At 42.2% G+C, this 16,078-nt stretch overlaps 1 protein-coding gene across 1 annotated transcript; it reads left to right on the top strand.

The window, feature by feature from the left end:
• Positions 1 to 6,351: 6,351 nt before the first annotated feature.
• On the top strand, positions 6,352 to 15,432 carry spint2 (serine peptidase inhibitor, Kunitz type, 2). The gene is made up of 8 exons (XM_063205843.1): positions 6,352 to 6,851; positions 10,138 to 10,308; positions 10,876 to 10,917; positions 11,963 to 12,124; positions 12,286 to 12,333; positions 12,672 to 12,848; positions 13,435 to 13,479; positions 14,018 to 15,432. Exons 1-8 carry the CDS (start codon positions 6,488 to 6,490, stop codon positions 14,188 to 14,190), a joined length of 1,182 nt encoding a protein of 393 aa, XP_063061913.1. The 5' UTR covers positions 6,352 to 6,487; the 3' UTR covers positions 14,191 to 15,432.
• Positions 15,433 to 16,078: the final 646 nt, after the last annotated feature.

The following is a 16,078-nucleotide window of genomic DNA, read 5'->3' as shown; positions in this document are numbered from 1 at the left end:
AAGGCAGTCATGGGTAAGCGGTTAGCGTCAGACTTGTAGCCCAAAGGTTGCGGGTTCCCGACCTGCCAGGTTGGTGGGGGGAGTAATTAACCAGTGCTCTCCCCATCCTCCTTCATGACTGAGGTACCTTAAGCATGGTATTGTCCCGCCGCACCGCTCCCTTGGGGCGCCATTGAGGGCTGCCCCCTTGCACGGATGAGGCATAAATGCAATTTCATTGTGAGCAGTGAGCAGTGTGCAGTGTTCACTTTTGTGCTGTGGAGTGTGTCACGATGACAATGGGAGTTGGAGTTTCCCAATGGGCTTTCTTTCTTTCTTTCTTTCTTTCTTTCTTTCTTTCTTTCTTTCTTTCTTTCTTTCTTTCTAAAGCCAATAGTTTTTCATGTTCACAGGTTGGTGTGGGAAAATATGCATAAAAGGGACAATATGGTCAAAAAACGTAATAATTCTGCACTCCCTGTATATTGCACTGCAATAACATAACACACACTACCATACATTTAGATATTAGCAGATCAACTATCACCCATCTGCATACAATAAACATAACCTGAAGAGAGAGCAAGAGATGGGTTCATGTGTGTGAGGACGTTATATTTATATGAAAGCTTGCTGAATGGTCTTTAGGCTACACACAAACACACACACAGCAAAATTCCCCATTTTTAATGAAATACGGTTCAGTGACATAATGCCATTTTTTGTGTTCCTTGGTCTAGTTTATTGAATTTTGAATGGGTTTAAATAAAACTAGTAAATTAACCTAACCTAAAAATCTGTATTTTGAGAGAATTCATCAGAAAATGAGAGCTGCATATGGTTCTTCTGCTATAGGATCGCCTCAGACCAGTAATTACCTACACTCTGTATACACACTTGTACTTGTACTACACACTTGTAAGAAACGTAATTTTAATTTTTTGTATGACCAGTCATGTGAACAAATTGACAATAAAGCTAACCGGCTTGACTTGACTTGACATGTCTACTTCAGTGACAACTTCAATGAAAAACAATACTGGCATGCAGGGGCGGAGCTATAGGGAGGGTGAGCAGGGCATATGTCCCAGGGCCTAGGGCACTCTTGTATTGCTGATGGGGGCCCTTTTGTGACCTTGGCAGGTTATTTGGGAGTCCCTTTAAGTGTTTTGCCCATGGCGCCCTATGTGCAATTGTTCCGCCACTGCTGAGATGATTATCATAGCACAACGTAGTACTGGCAGTATATGTCTTTATTATGCTGTCACTACAATGTTATAACACAGCATAAGAGTAGCGCGGCGACTATGTGCCAAGAGGCTATAGCATTACGCCAGGTACAGGTTCGATTTCTGGTCCGAGGTCCTTTGCGATCCTTCCCCTCTCTCTCTCTCTCATGTCCCACTCTCACACTGTCCTGCCCTGAATATAGGCATAAAAGCCCACCAAATATTTTTAATTATATCCCACAGGCCACCACAGACAACCTGCCGACCTCTATGAAGGAGGTATGTCGCTGTAACAGACAACGTTGGCCACTATATTGAAATGAGAATATCTCAACCTGAACCACACCATGTTCAAACAAATATTACAGCCATATTAGCTGACAAACTATCCCTACGCAATAGTTTTGTCCATATGGCTAGATTTTCCATTAATAGTTTGCCCGCTAATATTGCTTGAAATCCACAGGACAAATACTTACAGGGTATTGGTTACAGTCCCTGGAGTAGTGTGGGGTTAGGTGCCTTGCTCAAGGGCACTTAAGCCATGGAGCAAGGTAGGGAGTAGAAGGGTGGGATTCAAACCATACCCTCTGATCTAAAGCCCATCTCCTTAACCATTAGGCCACGGCTAGGCCACTATAAATAGTATCTGAATAATCTCTTCTCTGTTTCATTCCATTTTCTATTATCTATTTCTCTATAGGGCTGAGATCAGAAGCTCATCATATATAATGACTGACACTTGACCTCATTCACACACTTTCATACACACTCGCAGGTAGAAAATTTGATTTCGACTTCCCTGACATATTTTCAATGGAGTGACCATCAATAGGGTGGTGTGTGCTCTGACTGTCTAAGCAGCCTGGCTCCAGGTGTGGTCAGTGCCCCAACTTGACACCCTCGAACGTCCGGCATCGTGGAAGCACCCTCTCAGCAAGGCAACTCTACTCCACTGTCAGCCTAAATAAGTACAACTTTTGGTGGAATTTTCTAGAGATGCACAATGTATCGGCCAGATGTATCGGCATCGGCCGATATTTGACATTTCTCAACACATCGGACATCGGTCCGATGGGTAAAACTGGGCCGATGTTAACGCCGATGTTTTTTTTAATATGTTACGGTTCTAAAAGATTGGACTTGATGGTGACTTTCAATGTTTGTCTTCTAATTTGTCTCTATTTTTTTATCTAATTTTATCACAGGGAGATAAAAAGTGTTTTTGGAAATAAGAGAACATTCAAAAATTATGTTTGTTTGCATCATTGTCATCTCTTTAAAAAAAATAGAAAAGAAAAAATCGGTATCGGTTAATATCGGTTATCGGACAAAACCGCAATATCAATATCGGATATCGGTATCGGCCGAAATTTTTGACATCGTGCATCCCTAGAATTTTCCCTATTCATCATCCTGACTGGAAGGGAGAAGATGACCCTTAACCCATTTTGTCCTAAGCCCTTTTTGGGAAAGGGTGCACTCTGCCTATTAAATCCTAAATATCTCAGCCTCCGAAGCACATACAAACATGAAATGAGTTGCATTTAAAAGATAGGACCCTCACTTTGCCTTAAAATGTGTTCAGTCAGCTCTAACTTACCCATATTTTTAATAAAACAGCTCAAATCTCAAGAACCTGAATGCAGCGCATATGTGTTTCCAGGACACAATGGGTTAAATGGTGTTTTTGTGAGATATTGGATACAAATTCTATGGTCAATGACATCCTGCAACACAAGGCCACAAGCACAAGGAGAGGATGGGAGGTTAGGTATCGAAATGGACCTCATCCTCTATATTACATTACATTACATTACATTACATTAGTATTTAGCAGACGCCTTTGTTCAAAGCGACTTACAAGGAGCAATTTAAACAAGAACAGGCACAGTGTACAGTTGCAGCACTGATAGCATTGTCCTACAAAGAGTAAAGAAGAGGAAAAATGCATTAAAAAGTAGCAAAAGTAAACAAAGACCTCAAGGTGCAGTGTACAGTTGGAACACTGACAACACAATAGAAGCAACATTAAATGATAGGAGGGTAACAAGGCAAATTGGATAATAAGCAAGACATCTAGGCGCACTGTGCAGTGTACAGTTGCAACACTGGCAACAATGTCCAACACAATGATAAAGCAAAATAAGTAAAGGATTTAAAAAGGATGTTAAAAGCAAATTAGGTACATAAAGATGTTAACTAAGAGATGTTAATAGCAGGGATGGGCAACTGGAGGCCTGAAAAAAGAAGGCATAACATCATGTGGAGGGGGCCCGTTTCTTCAAGCCAAGAGCCCATGTGGGCCCCCTGTCTCGTATGGGCCCCCCTGCCTCGCGGGGGCTGCGGGCTGGGGTATACTTAACGCCCCTGGCTATACCATAATAGGCGATAATGGGAGGGACTGGAGCGCCACACCTCTGTCCCGCATTCTGCAGCCGAACATACTTGGGCCCGGGGGGCCCATGCGGCCCACGTCCTCGCTCAGTGCGGCCCGTGGATAAAACACAATTTAAAGAAATAAAATAACAATGACCATTTTTTCTTAAATCACTGCCTAATCAATCCGTTGTAATTATACTGTTGACTGAGGGAGAACACTCCAATTCCCTCCAAACAATATTGGCAGTCAACAACCAACCGCACCTCGAACTCTGAGGTGCAGTGCCAGTGACATCCGTGGCCATATTTGTCTAGTCAACAGAGGGGGTTTACGTGCACCCCCCATTACCTGTTCATTTCAATGTCTACTTCACAATAAGACATGTTAACATTGCTGCAAATTGTCCCAAGGGTGTTCTTCAGAGGTCATTTTGGAAACGGCAATAGAGATTAGGTCTCTGTGGTCATATGGCCCTCTGATGGTGGCGAAGAAAAAACGTGACCTTCCCCATCATGAATGTTGCCCATCCCTGCTCTACATGGTCTAGTTTTCAACAGCTGATAGGCCTATGTTGTTTTTCACAAGTCTACATATTATGTGGGGATTGAGGATTGAGGAGGATTGAGATAGTAGGTAGGCCAAATTTTGGTTTAATGTAGGCAATATGCTACAACAGGCCTTTAGCCTATTTTATCTTAAACTACCTTCACTAAATGCATATTGCTAAACTGATCATGGGACAATCTAATTTAAGCACGCTCTAAAATAAAATATAGCTGCAAGCAGCAATGCGGGGCCAAGCAGTAAACTTGCCAGAGCCGCCACGGCAACAGAAGGAACTGCAGCGCCCCCTTTGGTCCAAATCTCGCCAATGTTGGTGTGCATTCCTTGGACGAGAGTGTGATCACGTAAACCAAGTTTAGTTTGAATCCGTTGAAGAGCTGCCGAGATATGAGCTCACTTCCTGTTACCTGTTGGTGGCGCTAGAGAGCTTGGGGTCTGGATTTTTTTGTGGGAGGTCATGGGATGGACTAGAATGTGTGCAAAAAATCCTAACAGAAATTGACTAACGGTTGCTGAGATATGACCTCACTTCCTGTTTTGCCACCTTTATGACAATTTTGATTGGCTGTCACCGGCAAACGACAAGAGGTGTTCAAAATTCTTTCCTCTCCCCCCTCCCTCTCCCTCCCTCCCTCCCTTCTTCCCTCTCTGTCCCTCTCCCTCTCCCTCTCCCTCTCCCTCTCCCTCTCCCTCTGTCTGTCTGTGTGTGTGTGAGGAGGGGGTGGGGTGCAGGGGCTGGGGCAGTGGGGCTTGACCCCCTGCCGAGAATGGTGTCAGTGAACGTGCGCAAGGGGAGCAGAGGAGACAGAGAGATGATAAAAAATCCCTCCATTCTTTCCACAATTTTGAATGGCAGCTGTGAGCTGATAGTTTTTTCAATCGTTACGAAAATCCATACCTGGGTGCAACATGGTGTGAGGATGACCTGTGTACCAATATTTTGAAAATTGGGATACGGTTCAAAAGATACAGGCAAAAATGTAGCTAAAATTTTGACCTGCTGGTGGCGCTACAGAGTTTGAGCTGGGGATCTGATTTTTTTTGTGGTAGGTCATGGGATGGACTACTATATGTGTACAAAATCCCTGCCCAATTCGACAAACGGTTGCTGAGATATGACCTCACTTCCTGTTCCGCCACGTTTACGACAATTTTGATTGGCTCTCACGGCTAAACGATAAAATATATCCAATATTCCTGAAGACCCCATGTGTAGCTCAGTCCAGAGAAACTATATACCGAATTTCGGGTGAATTGGTCAAAAATTGCGGGAAAATTAACATTTTTATTGAATTTTACAAAATTCAAAATGGCGGGAAAACTATCCTGGCGGAAAATGACGTCATAGGGTGCGTTGGATTCGTCTTGGCTCAAGGATTCCAGGGATACCAAGTTTATGAAAATTGGCCAAGCGGTTCAAAAGTTACAAGCAGAAATGTACCTGCAACTTTGACCTGCTGGTGGCGCTAGAGCGTTGGGGCTGGGGTCCTATAAATTGCTGTGGGTAATGCTGAGCCGGGCCCGAATGTGTGTGCCAATTTACAGCATTTTCCTGCCTACGGTTCTATGGGCTGCCATAGACTTGCAGAGGGATAGGAATGGTGACTAGAGAATAATAATAATAATAATAATAATGAAGAAAACCTACTAACTCTATAGGGGCCTTCGCCAGCTTCGCTGCTTGGCCCCTAAAAATAAAAAACATTAATTCTGCATGTCCCTGTTCAATAGGCTGGCCCATGTTATTCTGTAAAAGCATTCCACCAGAGGGCGACACATGACTGTTCCAAGGAAACATGGTCCAGTCAGTGTAGCGTACAATTTTACATTTTTTAGGAACTTGATATTGTTATGGACCCGTGGATATAGCCTACAAACAGATATAAGTTAGATTAAACATCTGCGCATTCAAAACCGGGCTTAATCTTAACACGCCAAATTGCCTGTCAAGAGTGCCCTGCGCTGCGCATGACGCGCGTAATAATTACCTTATGTAGCATATTATGTAGGCCTATATTATATAATTATATGAGGACAGCTCACTTTCGACGCTGTAAAACGAGTAGAGCTGAAAAATCAATAATATGGGACATGCAGAATGAGGGAGGAACTCGGATAAAAAAGGCCGCACCTTTGCAGGTGCAATCCATGACGTCACTCAAAAGACTGGGCCAACCAGTTGAGTAGGCAAGACACACCTGTCGCTGTTCTTCCTTGCCCAACCAGTTCGATAGAAGCGCAGTCTTCGAAGAGTTGTTCTCGATCGGTATCTTACAAGGTGTTTACAAATAGAAGACTTTCAGATTAATACAGACAAAACTCGAAGTAGACCATGTCCAACTTTTGGGCCACAACAGGTGTCTACCTGTTGTGCTGTATTTTCTATGGATACTCCGACATGGCGTGCGAATGGCGACAGGAGGTTGATATGTCTTTGGATCCACGGTCTCTAGACAATGGTGCCAGCTCGGATCACCTGCCAGATGTGTCGGACAGTGCCATTTGTCAAGCGGCTTGCTGTGGCAAGGATGATTGCCACCTTGCCATGATGGCGACCCCGGCTGACGACGGAACGCCGGAGTGTTTTCTGGTGAACTGTATGAAGGATGGAAACGACGTTTGCGTTCTTCAACCCAGTAATGGCTTCAAAGTGTTTCGAAAGACACCATCTGCTGCTAAATCAGGCACCTGCGCAGGTTGGTAACAGCTTGTTCGTCAATGTATTTTGGATGGACCTACATGCTGAAAATGTAGGCTAGCCTGTTGGTTTATTCTGTTATATTTGTTTGTAGGCCTAACCCTATTGTGTCAAAAGCTGTGTAGTTGGCTTACAACCATTTATGTCATAGGCCTATAATGTAGGCCCAGAGGAGAAGTTGTCATGCAGTCTACGCAGCAAACAATTATGCGGGAAGTAGGCTATGCCTAAAAAGTTATGCCTGAAGAAGAAAAGGCCTATGTTTTTAACTGGAAAATAACTGCACTGCACTTCCTTCTTCTGACTTTTGAAAGCTTGTTAAACATGGTCAACAACGCAGCCTCAGTGTGAAAGACACTCAAACTATTTGTTGTTGTTTTTTATGAGTAGGCTATGACTAACAGGAAGCAAGTGATCACCATCACCATTAGCTGCATCTTTAGGTGCGCTCTGCTCTCAAGTTACACAGCTATAGCCTATGCGTCACAGTAAGCCTATACAAACATTAACTAGGCAGCCTACATAGCCCTAATCTCAAGGGTAGGCCTATAGAGTGGGAAAAATAACAAGAATATGATTTAAAATAATAGTTACAGGTTTTTTTCTGAAAAAAAGTATTGTAGATCAAACAGACCTAAACACAAATACACCAAACACAACACAGACCTAGAAGTCTGTGAGATCATGAATTTTTAGTTCCAAAAATGTTATTCTGTGTTTCGCTTGTTTTTTTTTTAACACTAGTCATTTTAACACGTCTTAGAATGTGTGATTTAAAAAAAACAAAAAAAAACTTCAGTGAACAGAATGGAAATAGATGATGGTCAAAGACTCATGAAAAGTTGCATTCTTTTTTTTCCAAGAGATTTTTTTGGTCCTTTTGACTTTATTTATGACCACACAGTGAAGGTGGTGACAGGAAGTTAGAGGGTAGAGAGAGATGGGGAAGGACCGGCAAAGGAGCCTGGCCGGGAATCGAACCCAGGTTGGCCGCATAGCAAACGGGTGCCCCACCGTTAGGCCACGGCACGGCCGACAAGTTGCATTCTATAGGCCCTACCATTTTTCAGTATAGCATTTGATTTTTACTGCTGCGTTGTGTTGAGTACATACATGTCATACATGTTCATACATGTCAGGTCAATAAGTTTACCAGTTCATTTAAGCTTAGGCTATTTTGGGTCATTTCACGTGAAATCAGACACTTTGGGACCCGACCGACACAGATTTCAATCATACTTGGTGTGCCTTTTTAGTAGCAAGGTTGCACCCCAGAACTGCATTGGTTTGAATCTGAAACTAATATTAAGGGAGAAACAGACTAGGAAAGGTTCACATGTGAGGGTAGGACACTATACATTCAGCCTTGATTATATCAGTCAGTGTTTGTCACAAAAAGCTGTCTGTGGTGTTGTTTGAAAGCTCTTTTCTGGCTCTACAAATTACACAATCAGCTTGGAATACAACAACCCTCAGAATATGAATTATGACAAATTGAAAAATTGAAAATTGAATATCTAAAAAACTTATATTTTAAAATGGCCGGTTTCTTGTCTAAACATAGCCTGCAATGTCATGAACAACACCTGAAATGCTGGTGTTTGGTTCTTTATTCATTTCAGAGATAATGGGACTCAAAAATATGGCATCATACAAATCACCTAGTAATGAAATGGTAATGCCATAGTAATATCACATAACAGCATGTCTATCGGAATATGTGAAGGATGGAGATGGTCCATGAGGATGCAGGAAGTTCAGTTTCAGTGCTCGGCATACATTCTTCAACACATGCTAGCCACTAGTTGCCATCATATATAGCTACAACATACTCTTTGATGCTTGAACATTTAGAAAATTCCTTTACTGAGCTTATTCTTTCAACCCTGCCTTCTCTGAATGTTGAAAATGGTCTAGCTTCCACTGTGACAATTCACAATGGGCAGAAGCTGTGTAGTTTTTGAGTGCCTGGAATAGGGACAGACAGACGAGGGTGCAGGGCCCACCGGGAAAATGCCCATTATGCCAGATGGCCAGTCCAGTCCTGTCCCTGACACTACTCTATTACTACTTCATAACAACTCATTTCAACCTTTATGTCCCATTATCTCTTAAATGAATAAAGAACCAAACACCCCATTTTCAGGTGTTGTTTATGACCTTACAGGCTATGTTTAGACAAGAAACAGACCATTTTAATATATTTTTTTTAGATACTCAATTTTTCAATTGATCCTAATTCATATTCTGAGCGTTGTTGTATTCCAAGCTGATTGTGTAATATGTAGAGCCAGAAAAGAGCTTTCAAACAACACCACAGACATCTTTTTGTGACTAACACTGACTGATATAATCAAGGCTGAATGCATAGTGTCCAACCCTCATTTGTAAACCTTCGCTAATCTGTTTGTCCTTTAATATTCATGTCAGATTCAAACCAATGCAGTTCTGGGGTGCTACCTTGCTACTAAAAAGGCACACCAAGTTTGATTGAAATCCGGGTCGGTCGGGTCCCAAAGTGTCTGATTTCACGTGAAATTACCCTTTTGTTGGACTTGTCTTTATGGCAGTCCTGACTTAATGGAAGTCTGCGCTTTCCGAGTGCTTCTCTAGCTTTAAATGAAAAGGAGAACTTGAAAAGAGGTTATCTGTTGTTTATTTGCTAAATGAGCCACCACGTTACCTAATGAGCATCATGCATGTTTCCAAACTTCTCCTTCTTCTGTCCCTATGGTATAAGCTCTCAGCAGGCATTGTCACTCATTGACCTAAGTAAGTTTTTTAAAAGTGTGAGTAAAGAGGGGCATACTTGACCCATTGTGTCCTGGAGCGACATATACGCTGCATTCAGGTTCTTGAGATTTGAGCTGTTTAATTAAAAATGTGTATAAGTTAGAGCTGAAAAAACACATTCTAGTGCAAAATGAAGGTTCAAGCTTTTAAATGCTGAGATATTTAGGTTTTAATAGGGAGAAGGCAGCTTTTCCCAAAAATGGCTTAGGCCAAAATGGGTTAAAAAGGCCTATCGAAAATAATCGAATCACTGGCCCCTGTCCAATGCTCTTGTCTAGCGCCACAACATAATAGAAGTGGGAACGTAATTTGAAAAAATCGAATCAAATCTAATCGTATCGTATCGTGGGGAATTCTTAAGTATCGAAAATAATCAAATCCCTGCTTTAAGAAATCGATATCGTATCGTCATGGAGGCTGTGATTTACACCCCTACGAGTCATTTTTATTGATTGATTGATTGATTGATTGATTGATTGATTGATTTTCAGAGTGCTGCAGGTCCCCACTGACTGTTGGCCCATGCAGAGCCTCCCTGCCGCGCTTCTACTATGACCTCACCACTCAGAGCTGCAAGCGCTTCATTTATGGAGGGTGTCGGGGCAATACCAACAACTTTGAAACTCAAGAGCAGTGCGAGTCAACATGCAGAAACGTCACCGGTAATAATCTACTGTTCCTGTTAACTTTTTTTTTTCTACTGTTACCTCCCATCCTCTCCTTGTGCCTGTGGCCTTGTGATGCGAGGCAAGACATTGTTGACGTTAAGTTTTATTCAATATCTCACAAAAGCACAATTCAAAGATCATATTCTCATTTGCAATTGGGGTGTTGAATGGGGAAAAGCTCCTCAAAAGTTGCTCTGTAGACTGACAGACTTTTTCTCCATGAAGGCGTGGCATTAGCAAGGCACAAGGCTACAAACAATAGGAGAGGATGGGAGATATTAGTTTAAAATGGGCCCTACATAAATATATCTATACAGCCACGAAAAAAAAATTGAGACCACTTCGAAATGTTCTGTTTTTCTGATTTTAACATGCATAGGTATGTGTATGAATAAAACAAACGTTGTTTCATTCTATAAATTACCAACAATATTTCCTCAGAATTTCAAATGAAATTATCTCAAATGAAGTAAACATCGTGGCCATCATGGATGAGTGAACAAATGTTATGTTACTGTTCCTTATATTGTCATGAGTTGACGTCAAATTTCACCATCACAGGCACTGGCATGGAATCGAAAAAGACCTCAGATGAGTTTGATGGTAAGTTGCACGGCAAGTTGCACACTAAAGGCCTGTTCACGTCTACAATGGTAACCATAACTAGAGCTTTATAGGGACATACTGTGGCTAGGGATGCACCCATACACATTTTTTCACTTCCGATCCGATCCCAGTATCTAAATTTGGATATCTGCCGATACTGATATCTACTCCGAGCCGATACCAAAACCACATATATGCATGGGTTTCAACTTGGGGTAGGCCCGAGTAGACTGTTTGGTCAGAAAAGGAAGTCAGAAGAACAGGGAACCAATTAATAAGTAAAAAAGTAACAATCCCATCCTGAAAATGAATATGCAAGTGTTATGATTTCAAATTAAGATTACACCTGACTCCATGTCAGTATCGGAAATTTTGGAAAATTCCAATCCGATCTCTAAATTATGTTGATATCTGAACCCGACACTGATACACTGATACCAATATCACATCACTAGCTGTGGCACACCATGTAGAACCAAACTAAGTGGTGTAACATGCTCTACTAAACCGAAGTAAAAAGCAACTGGGTGCTCATTATGCAAAATAAAGAGAACAGGACAGCACTCCAAGTTGTGTACTTTTATTGACTGTGATTGGTTATCATACTTATCATCAACACAGCCACATTATACAACAAATATTTATAACACACAGTACATGCACACACATGCAGACACTCACTCACTACTGTAAACCATGTTGACATTCATAATAAATGCAATGTAGACATACAGGCATTCAACAAGATGGAAAAGATGTGAATTAGCTTCATCTTATTCATCATATGACTGTGTGTAGGTGTGTGTAGGTGTGTACGTACATGCGTGTGTGTGCGTGTGTGTGCGTGTGTGTGCGTGTGTGTACGCACGTGTGCATGTGTGTACGCACGTGTGCGTGTGTGTACGCATGTGTACGCGTGTGTGTGTGTGTGTGTGTGTGTGTGTGTGTGTGTGTGTGTCGTGTACGTGTCTCTTTACTTTGCACATGGTCCCTGACTAAATATGCCAAATAAACAATGATGATGTTGTTGTTGTTCGTCCAGAGAAGTGTCATGCGGCTCCAAAGACCGGCCCGTGCCGCGCCTCGCTCAGACACTACTTCTACAACAGCTCCACCGGATCCTGCCAGACCTTCATCTTTGGTGGTTGTCAAGGCAATCAGAACAACTACGCCAGCGCTGAAATGTGCCAGGCCGCATGCAATGGCAAGTCTTCTTCTTTTTTTAATTGGCACTCAACAAGCAGATGAGTACCTTTGTTTGAAATGTCGTGCAGTATCTGCTATGCATATTTGAAAACCCATGCCATCAGCTGCAAGTTCCTCACACGTGTCACTTTGTTTTAACAATGTCTTTTGTGTGTGCAGGCAAAAGTACACCTAGCCCAAGGAAACCTGCTGACATCAAACCCATTGGTATGTAGTAATGAGTTGTAATCAATGCAGCGATCCTACCACATTATATCACATTAACATTTGGCAAGAATAGTGAAAATTTCATTCATGAGATGGCTTGGAAAAATCTGCAAACTGTTGCTGTTCACCGATTTATTAAACACAACGTTTCAGGCGGCCAGAGGTCAAAATGTTGTGTTTAATAAATCGGTGAGCAGCAACAGTGTTCTGATTTTTCTTTCTTCTTTTACGCATCTTTGTTTTATCTAGCACCTGTTTTACTGGATGTGCACGCATCCTTCACACGACACACGAAAAATGCCACATGCACCCATAACTGTGTGTTTCCATTTTCTTAGGTAAAGAGTACTGCTTGATGCCCTCTGACTCGGGCAGATGTCGCGCTGCCTTCCAAATGTTTTACTACAATTTCAAAACCAGCTCCTGCGATAGCTTCATCTACGGTGGCTGTGGCGGAAATGGAAACCGCTTTGTAACCGAGGAGGAATGCATGAGGACTTGCTCAGTACAGGATGGTGAGGTTCCATCTTTTGGTCATAAATCTGTCTGTCTGTCTGTCTGTCTGTCTGTCTGTCTGTCTGTCTGTATACTGCTCCAGGGACTGTTACCAATACCTTGTAATAGGGCTGCACAATGAATCGAAAATAATCGAAAATCGTGATAAAATCGTGAAATCGAAGTCATGATTTCAATCGTGATTTAATCGTGGCAATGGTGACCTACCTTTGAGAGCGTCCTTGAAGACAGAACATACTGACAAGCTTGTGTTTCTGGCCAGAAATCTGTCCACCTAAGTTTCATGCTATTGCCTTTACATTATTATTACAATTCATTTTATTTTGTTCATCCCGTATATAATTCATTATTGGTTATATTTCACCTTGTTATAATTTTTTTTTAAATCTTCAAAAAATCAATTATAGTAATTAATAATCGTGATTACGATTTTGACCAAAATAATCGTGATTATGATTTTTTTTCCATATAATTATCGTGCAGCCCTACCTTGTAAATAAACTTAATCACTTTGGACAAAAGCTTCAGCTAAGTGTATTATAATGTACAGTAATGTAATCACTGTTAACTGTATATCCCTTCCAGGTCAGTACCATGAGCGTGGTGCCACTCGGGACCGCTGGACTCCTGGTAAGATTTTGCTCTTTGAATGGAGAAAATAAAAAATGAAGAAAATAATTTAATAAAACATGTCATGAACAACAATGTCATAAACATCTTGTGACTGTTGCCATTAAAGTGATTGTTCGGAGTAGATTCACCCTAATGCCATTTGAACAGGGACATCCATCCAGTAGTCCACCTGAAGTGTTTTCTACCTTGGGCGACATTAGCAGAGTTACCAAGTTATTCCAAATAGCTAAGTACAAGCGGTAGTATCGCACACCTGGCAGTATCTCCAAAATCACCACACTAAAAAGTCTGTACCCACAAAACGTTGCATTTGGAAGTTTGCACATAGTCCAGGAGTTTATTATTATCAACACAAGTCGAATAGGACTTTTACGTGCTCCTCCCGCATGGCGGAAGAAGTAACGTCGACCCAGCTGTGTAAGCAGAGAGGGAGGCTATTCGGCTTGTGTTGAGTTGAGTTTTCCAAGTTGGGCTTTTCTCTTGTCACCTGTATTCACTGCATGTGTTGTGTTGTCGTGTGTGTCCTCCTCCACAGCCTTCTTCCTGGTGGCCACAGTGGCGATCATGTCCATCGTGCTGCTGGTGGGCGTCGTCCTCATCTCCGTGCGCAAGTTCAAGATGACCCACGTCCCCCTGGACGACAAGGAGGGCCTGCTGTCCGATGAGGAGCTAATCGAGGGATCCCTGTCTTCTGGGGACACGGCCTAGAGCTCTGCCTCTATTGTCATCACATTCTCATGTAACACTCCCTCCTCTATTTTATCACTTTTACTACAATATGAATTATCTGTGTAATCACTGCTGATTTCTATAGTAAATACACAAGCAGTTATGATGAGGAGCTAATCGAGGGATCCCTGTCTTCAGGGGACACGGCTTAGAGCTCTGTCTCTATTGTCCTCACATTCTCATGTAACACTCCTCCTCTTTGATCACTTTCACTTTTTACTACAATATGAATTATCTGTGTAATCACTACTGATTTCTGTTGTACCACCAGTAAATGTACACACAGTAATCCTGACAGAATCATTCTCACCTACTCTGCCCTACAAAGGAAAAGGCAAATATGACATAGCAATATCTCTACAACGGGACACATTTGGACCATAAGGTTTTGTCATGAGATCAAGGAGGTGTAATGAAGACCACTTTCAATCTAAACTCAAGTTTCACGAAATTTGTAGTTATTGCACTTTGCCTTTTGTAGGGCATTGTTCCCCTCAGGAAAGGGGAGCTATTTTGATTTTAACCTTCGATTTCTTATGTTTTAAAGTGTTTTCTATGGCGATTCATTATTGTTGCGTTACAAGTTTTTATTATTACTGCTATCGTGGAGGAGAATGCATATGTTTTTTTTTTATTTGACAAGCGTTATGTTGCCAGTTGTGTCACTGCCGATTCCCAATGCAGCAAGTCGCAGAAGCTATGTTACATTTTCTTGACTGCATAGTCTACAACAAGGGTGTCAAACATAATGGCGCGGGGGGTGGATGCCTGGATTGACACCCCTAGTCTTCAACATCTTTGTTCTAAAAGCAACTATCTTGCCATCCTTCTGAAAAAATGCTCAAAAGCAACTAGCTTGCCATCCTTCTGGAAAAATGGTCAGAAAGATTGAAGCGCAAACAGAGTAGAAGGACTGAGAAGATGAACTGTATATACTGTATCTGCCAGTTTGTGTGTTCCTTTTGCTTTCCATCTTTTCATTTTGATGTGTGTGTGTGTGTGTGTGTGTGTGTGTGTGTGTGTGTGTGTGTGTGTGTGTGTGTGTGTGTGTGTGTGTGTGTGTGTGTGTGTGTGTGTGTGTGTGTGTGTGTGTGTGTGTGTGTGTGTGTGTGTGTGTGTGTGTGTGTGTGTGTGTACACGCATATTCAGATACTCATGTATTTCAGGGATACTTTGGATACATTCTAAACAATAAAACGTTATCTGTTATGTCGGAAACAATTATTTGACTGAACTAGCGTTTTTTTACCACATACATGTCAGCTCTGTCTTTTACACAATTCATTCCAGAATTTGTCACTTGTCCAGTGAATAATAGAGTCTCCTTGACCTGCTGTTGAGATGGTTGATGGGTTTTATCGGCACTAGCATCCTCAAGATGAAGCGTCTACATTGAGTGGTCAAGTCAAGGCCTCGCAGCGGGTTCGGAGAAGGGGAAGGGGTGGATTATTACTCCAGGGGCCCCTGGGCCAGACAACTAGAAAGGCCCCCCTCCAGGGCTGGACTGGGGGAGAAATGGGGCCCAGGCAGTTTTGGCTTTAAGGGGCCCCTTATAGTTATTGGCGCAGAACTGACTCACGGATGGGCCCCGCACCCTCAAATAGGGGCCCACTGGGAAATGCCTGGTATGCCATATGGCCAGTCCAGCCCTGCCCTCCTTCATGTGTGTTTCTAGGTTCCAAAAAGATGCATTTTTAGGCCAAAAGTGAAAGACCCTATGTTGCTGGGGGATCAAGAATCTGTTCCATGAGAAAATGTGAAAATACAGTTGTTAAAAGTGCAGCATTAAAGGGTTTCTTTTTTTGGTCTTTTTGACTCAATTTATGATAGGACAGTGAAGGTAGTGTCGGGAATGGTGTGGGGAGAG

The sequence above is a fragment of the Engraulis encrasicolus genome, chromosome 8 (assembly GCF_034702125.1).
Source record: "Engraulis encrasicolus isolate BLACKSEA-1 chromosome 8, IST_EnEncr_1.0, whole genome shotgun sequence".
Classification (NCBI taxonomy): domain Eukaryota; kingdom Metazoa; phylum Chordata; class Actinopteri; order Clupeiformes; family Engraulidae; genus Engraulis; species Engraulis encrasicolus.
Note: the sequence above shows the minus strand (reverse complement) of the source record. Positions and strands in the feature narration are given on the sequence as shown.

Coding starts and splice junctions, on each gene's coding strand:
- spint2 (XM_063205843.1), top strand. CDS start 6,488: ATGTCCAACTTTTGGGCCACAACAGGTGTCTACCTGTTGTGCTGTATT. Junction 12,334..12,671: donor TGCTGACATCAAACCCATTG/GTATGTAGTAAT, acceptor CCATTTTCTTAG/GTAAAGAGTACTGCTTGATG. Junction 13,480..14,017: donor TCGGGACCGCTGGACTCCTG/GTAAGATTTTGC, acceptor CCTCCTCCACAG/CCTTCTTCCTGGTGGCCACA.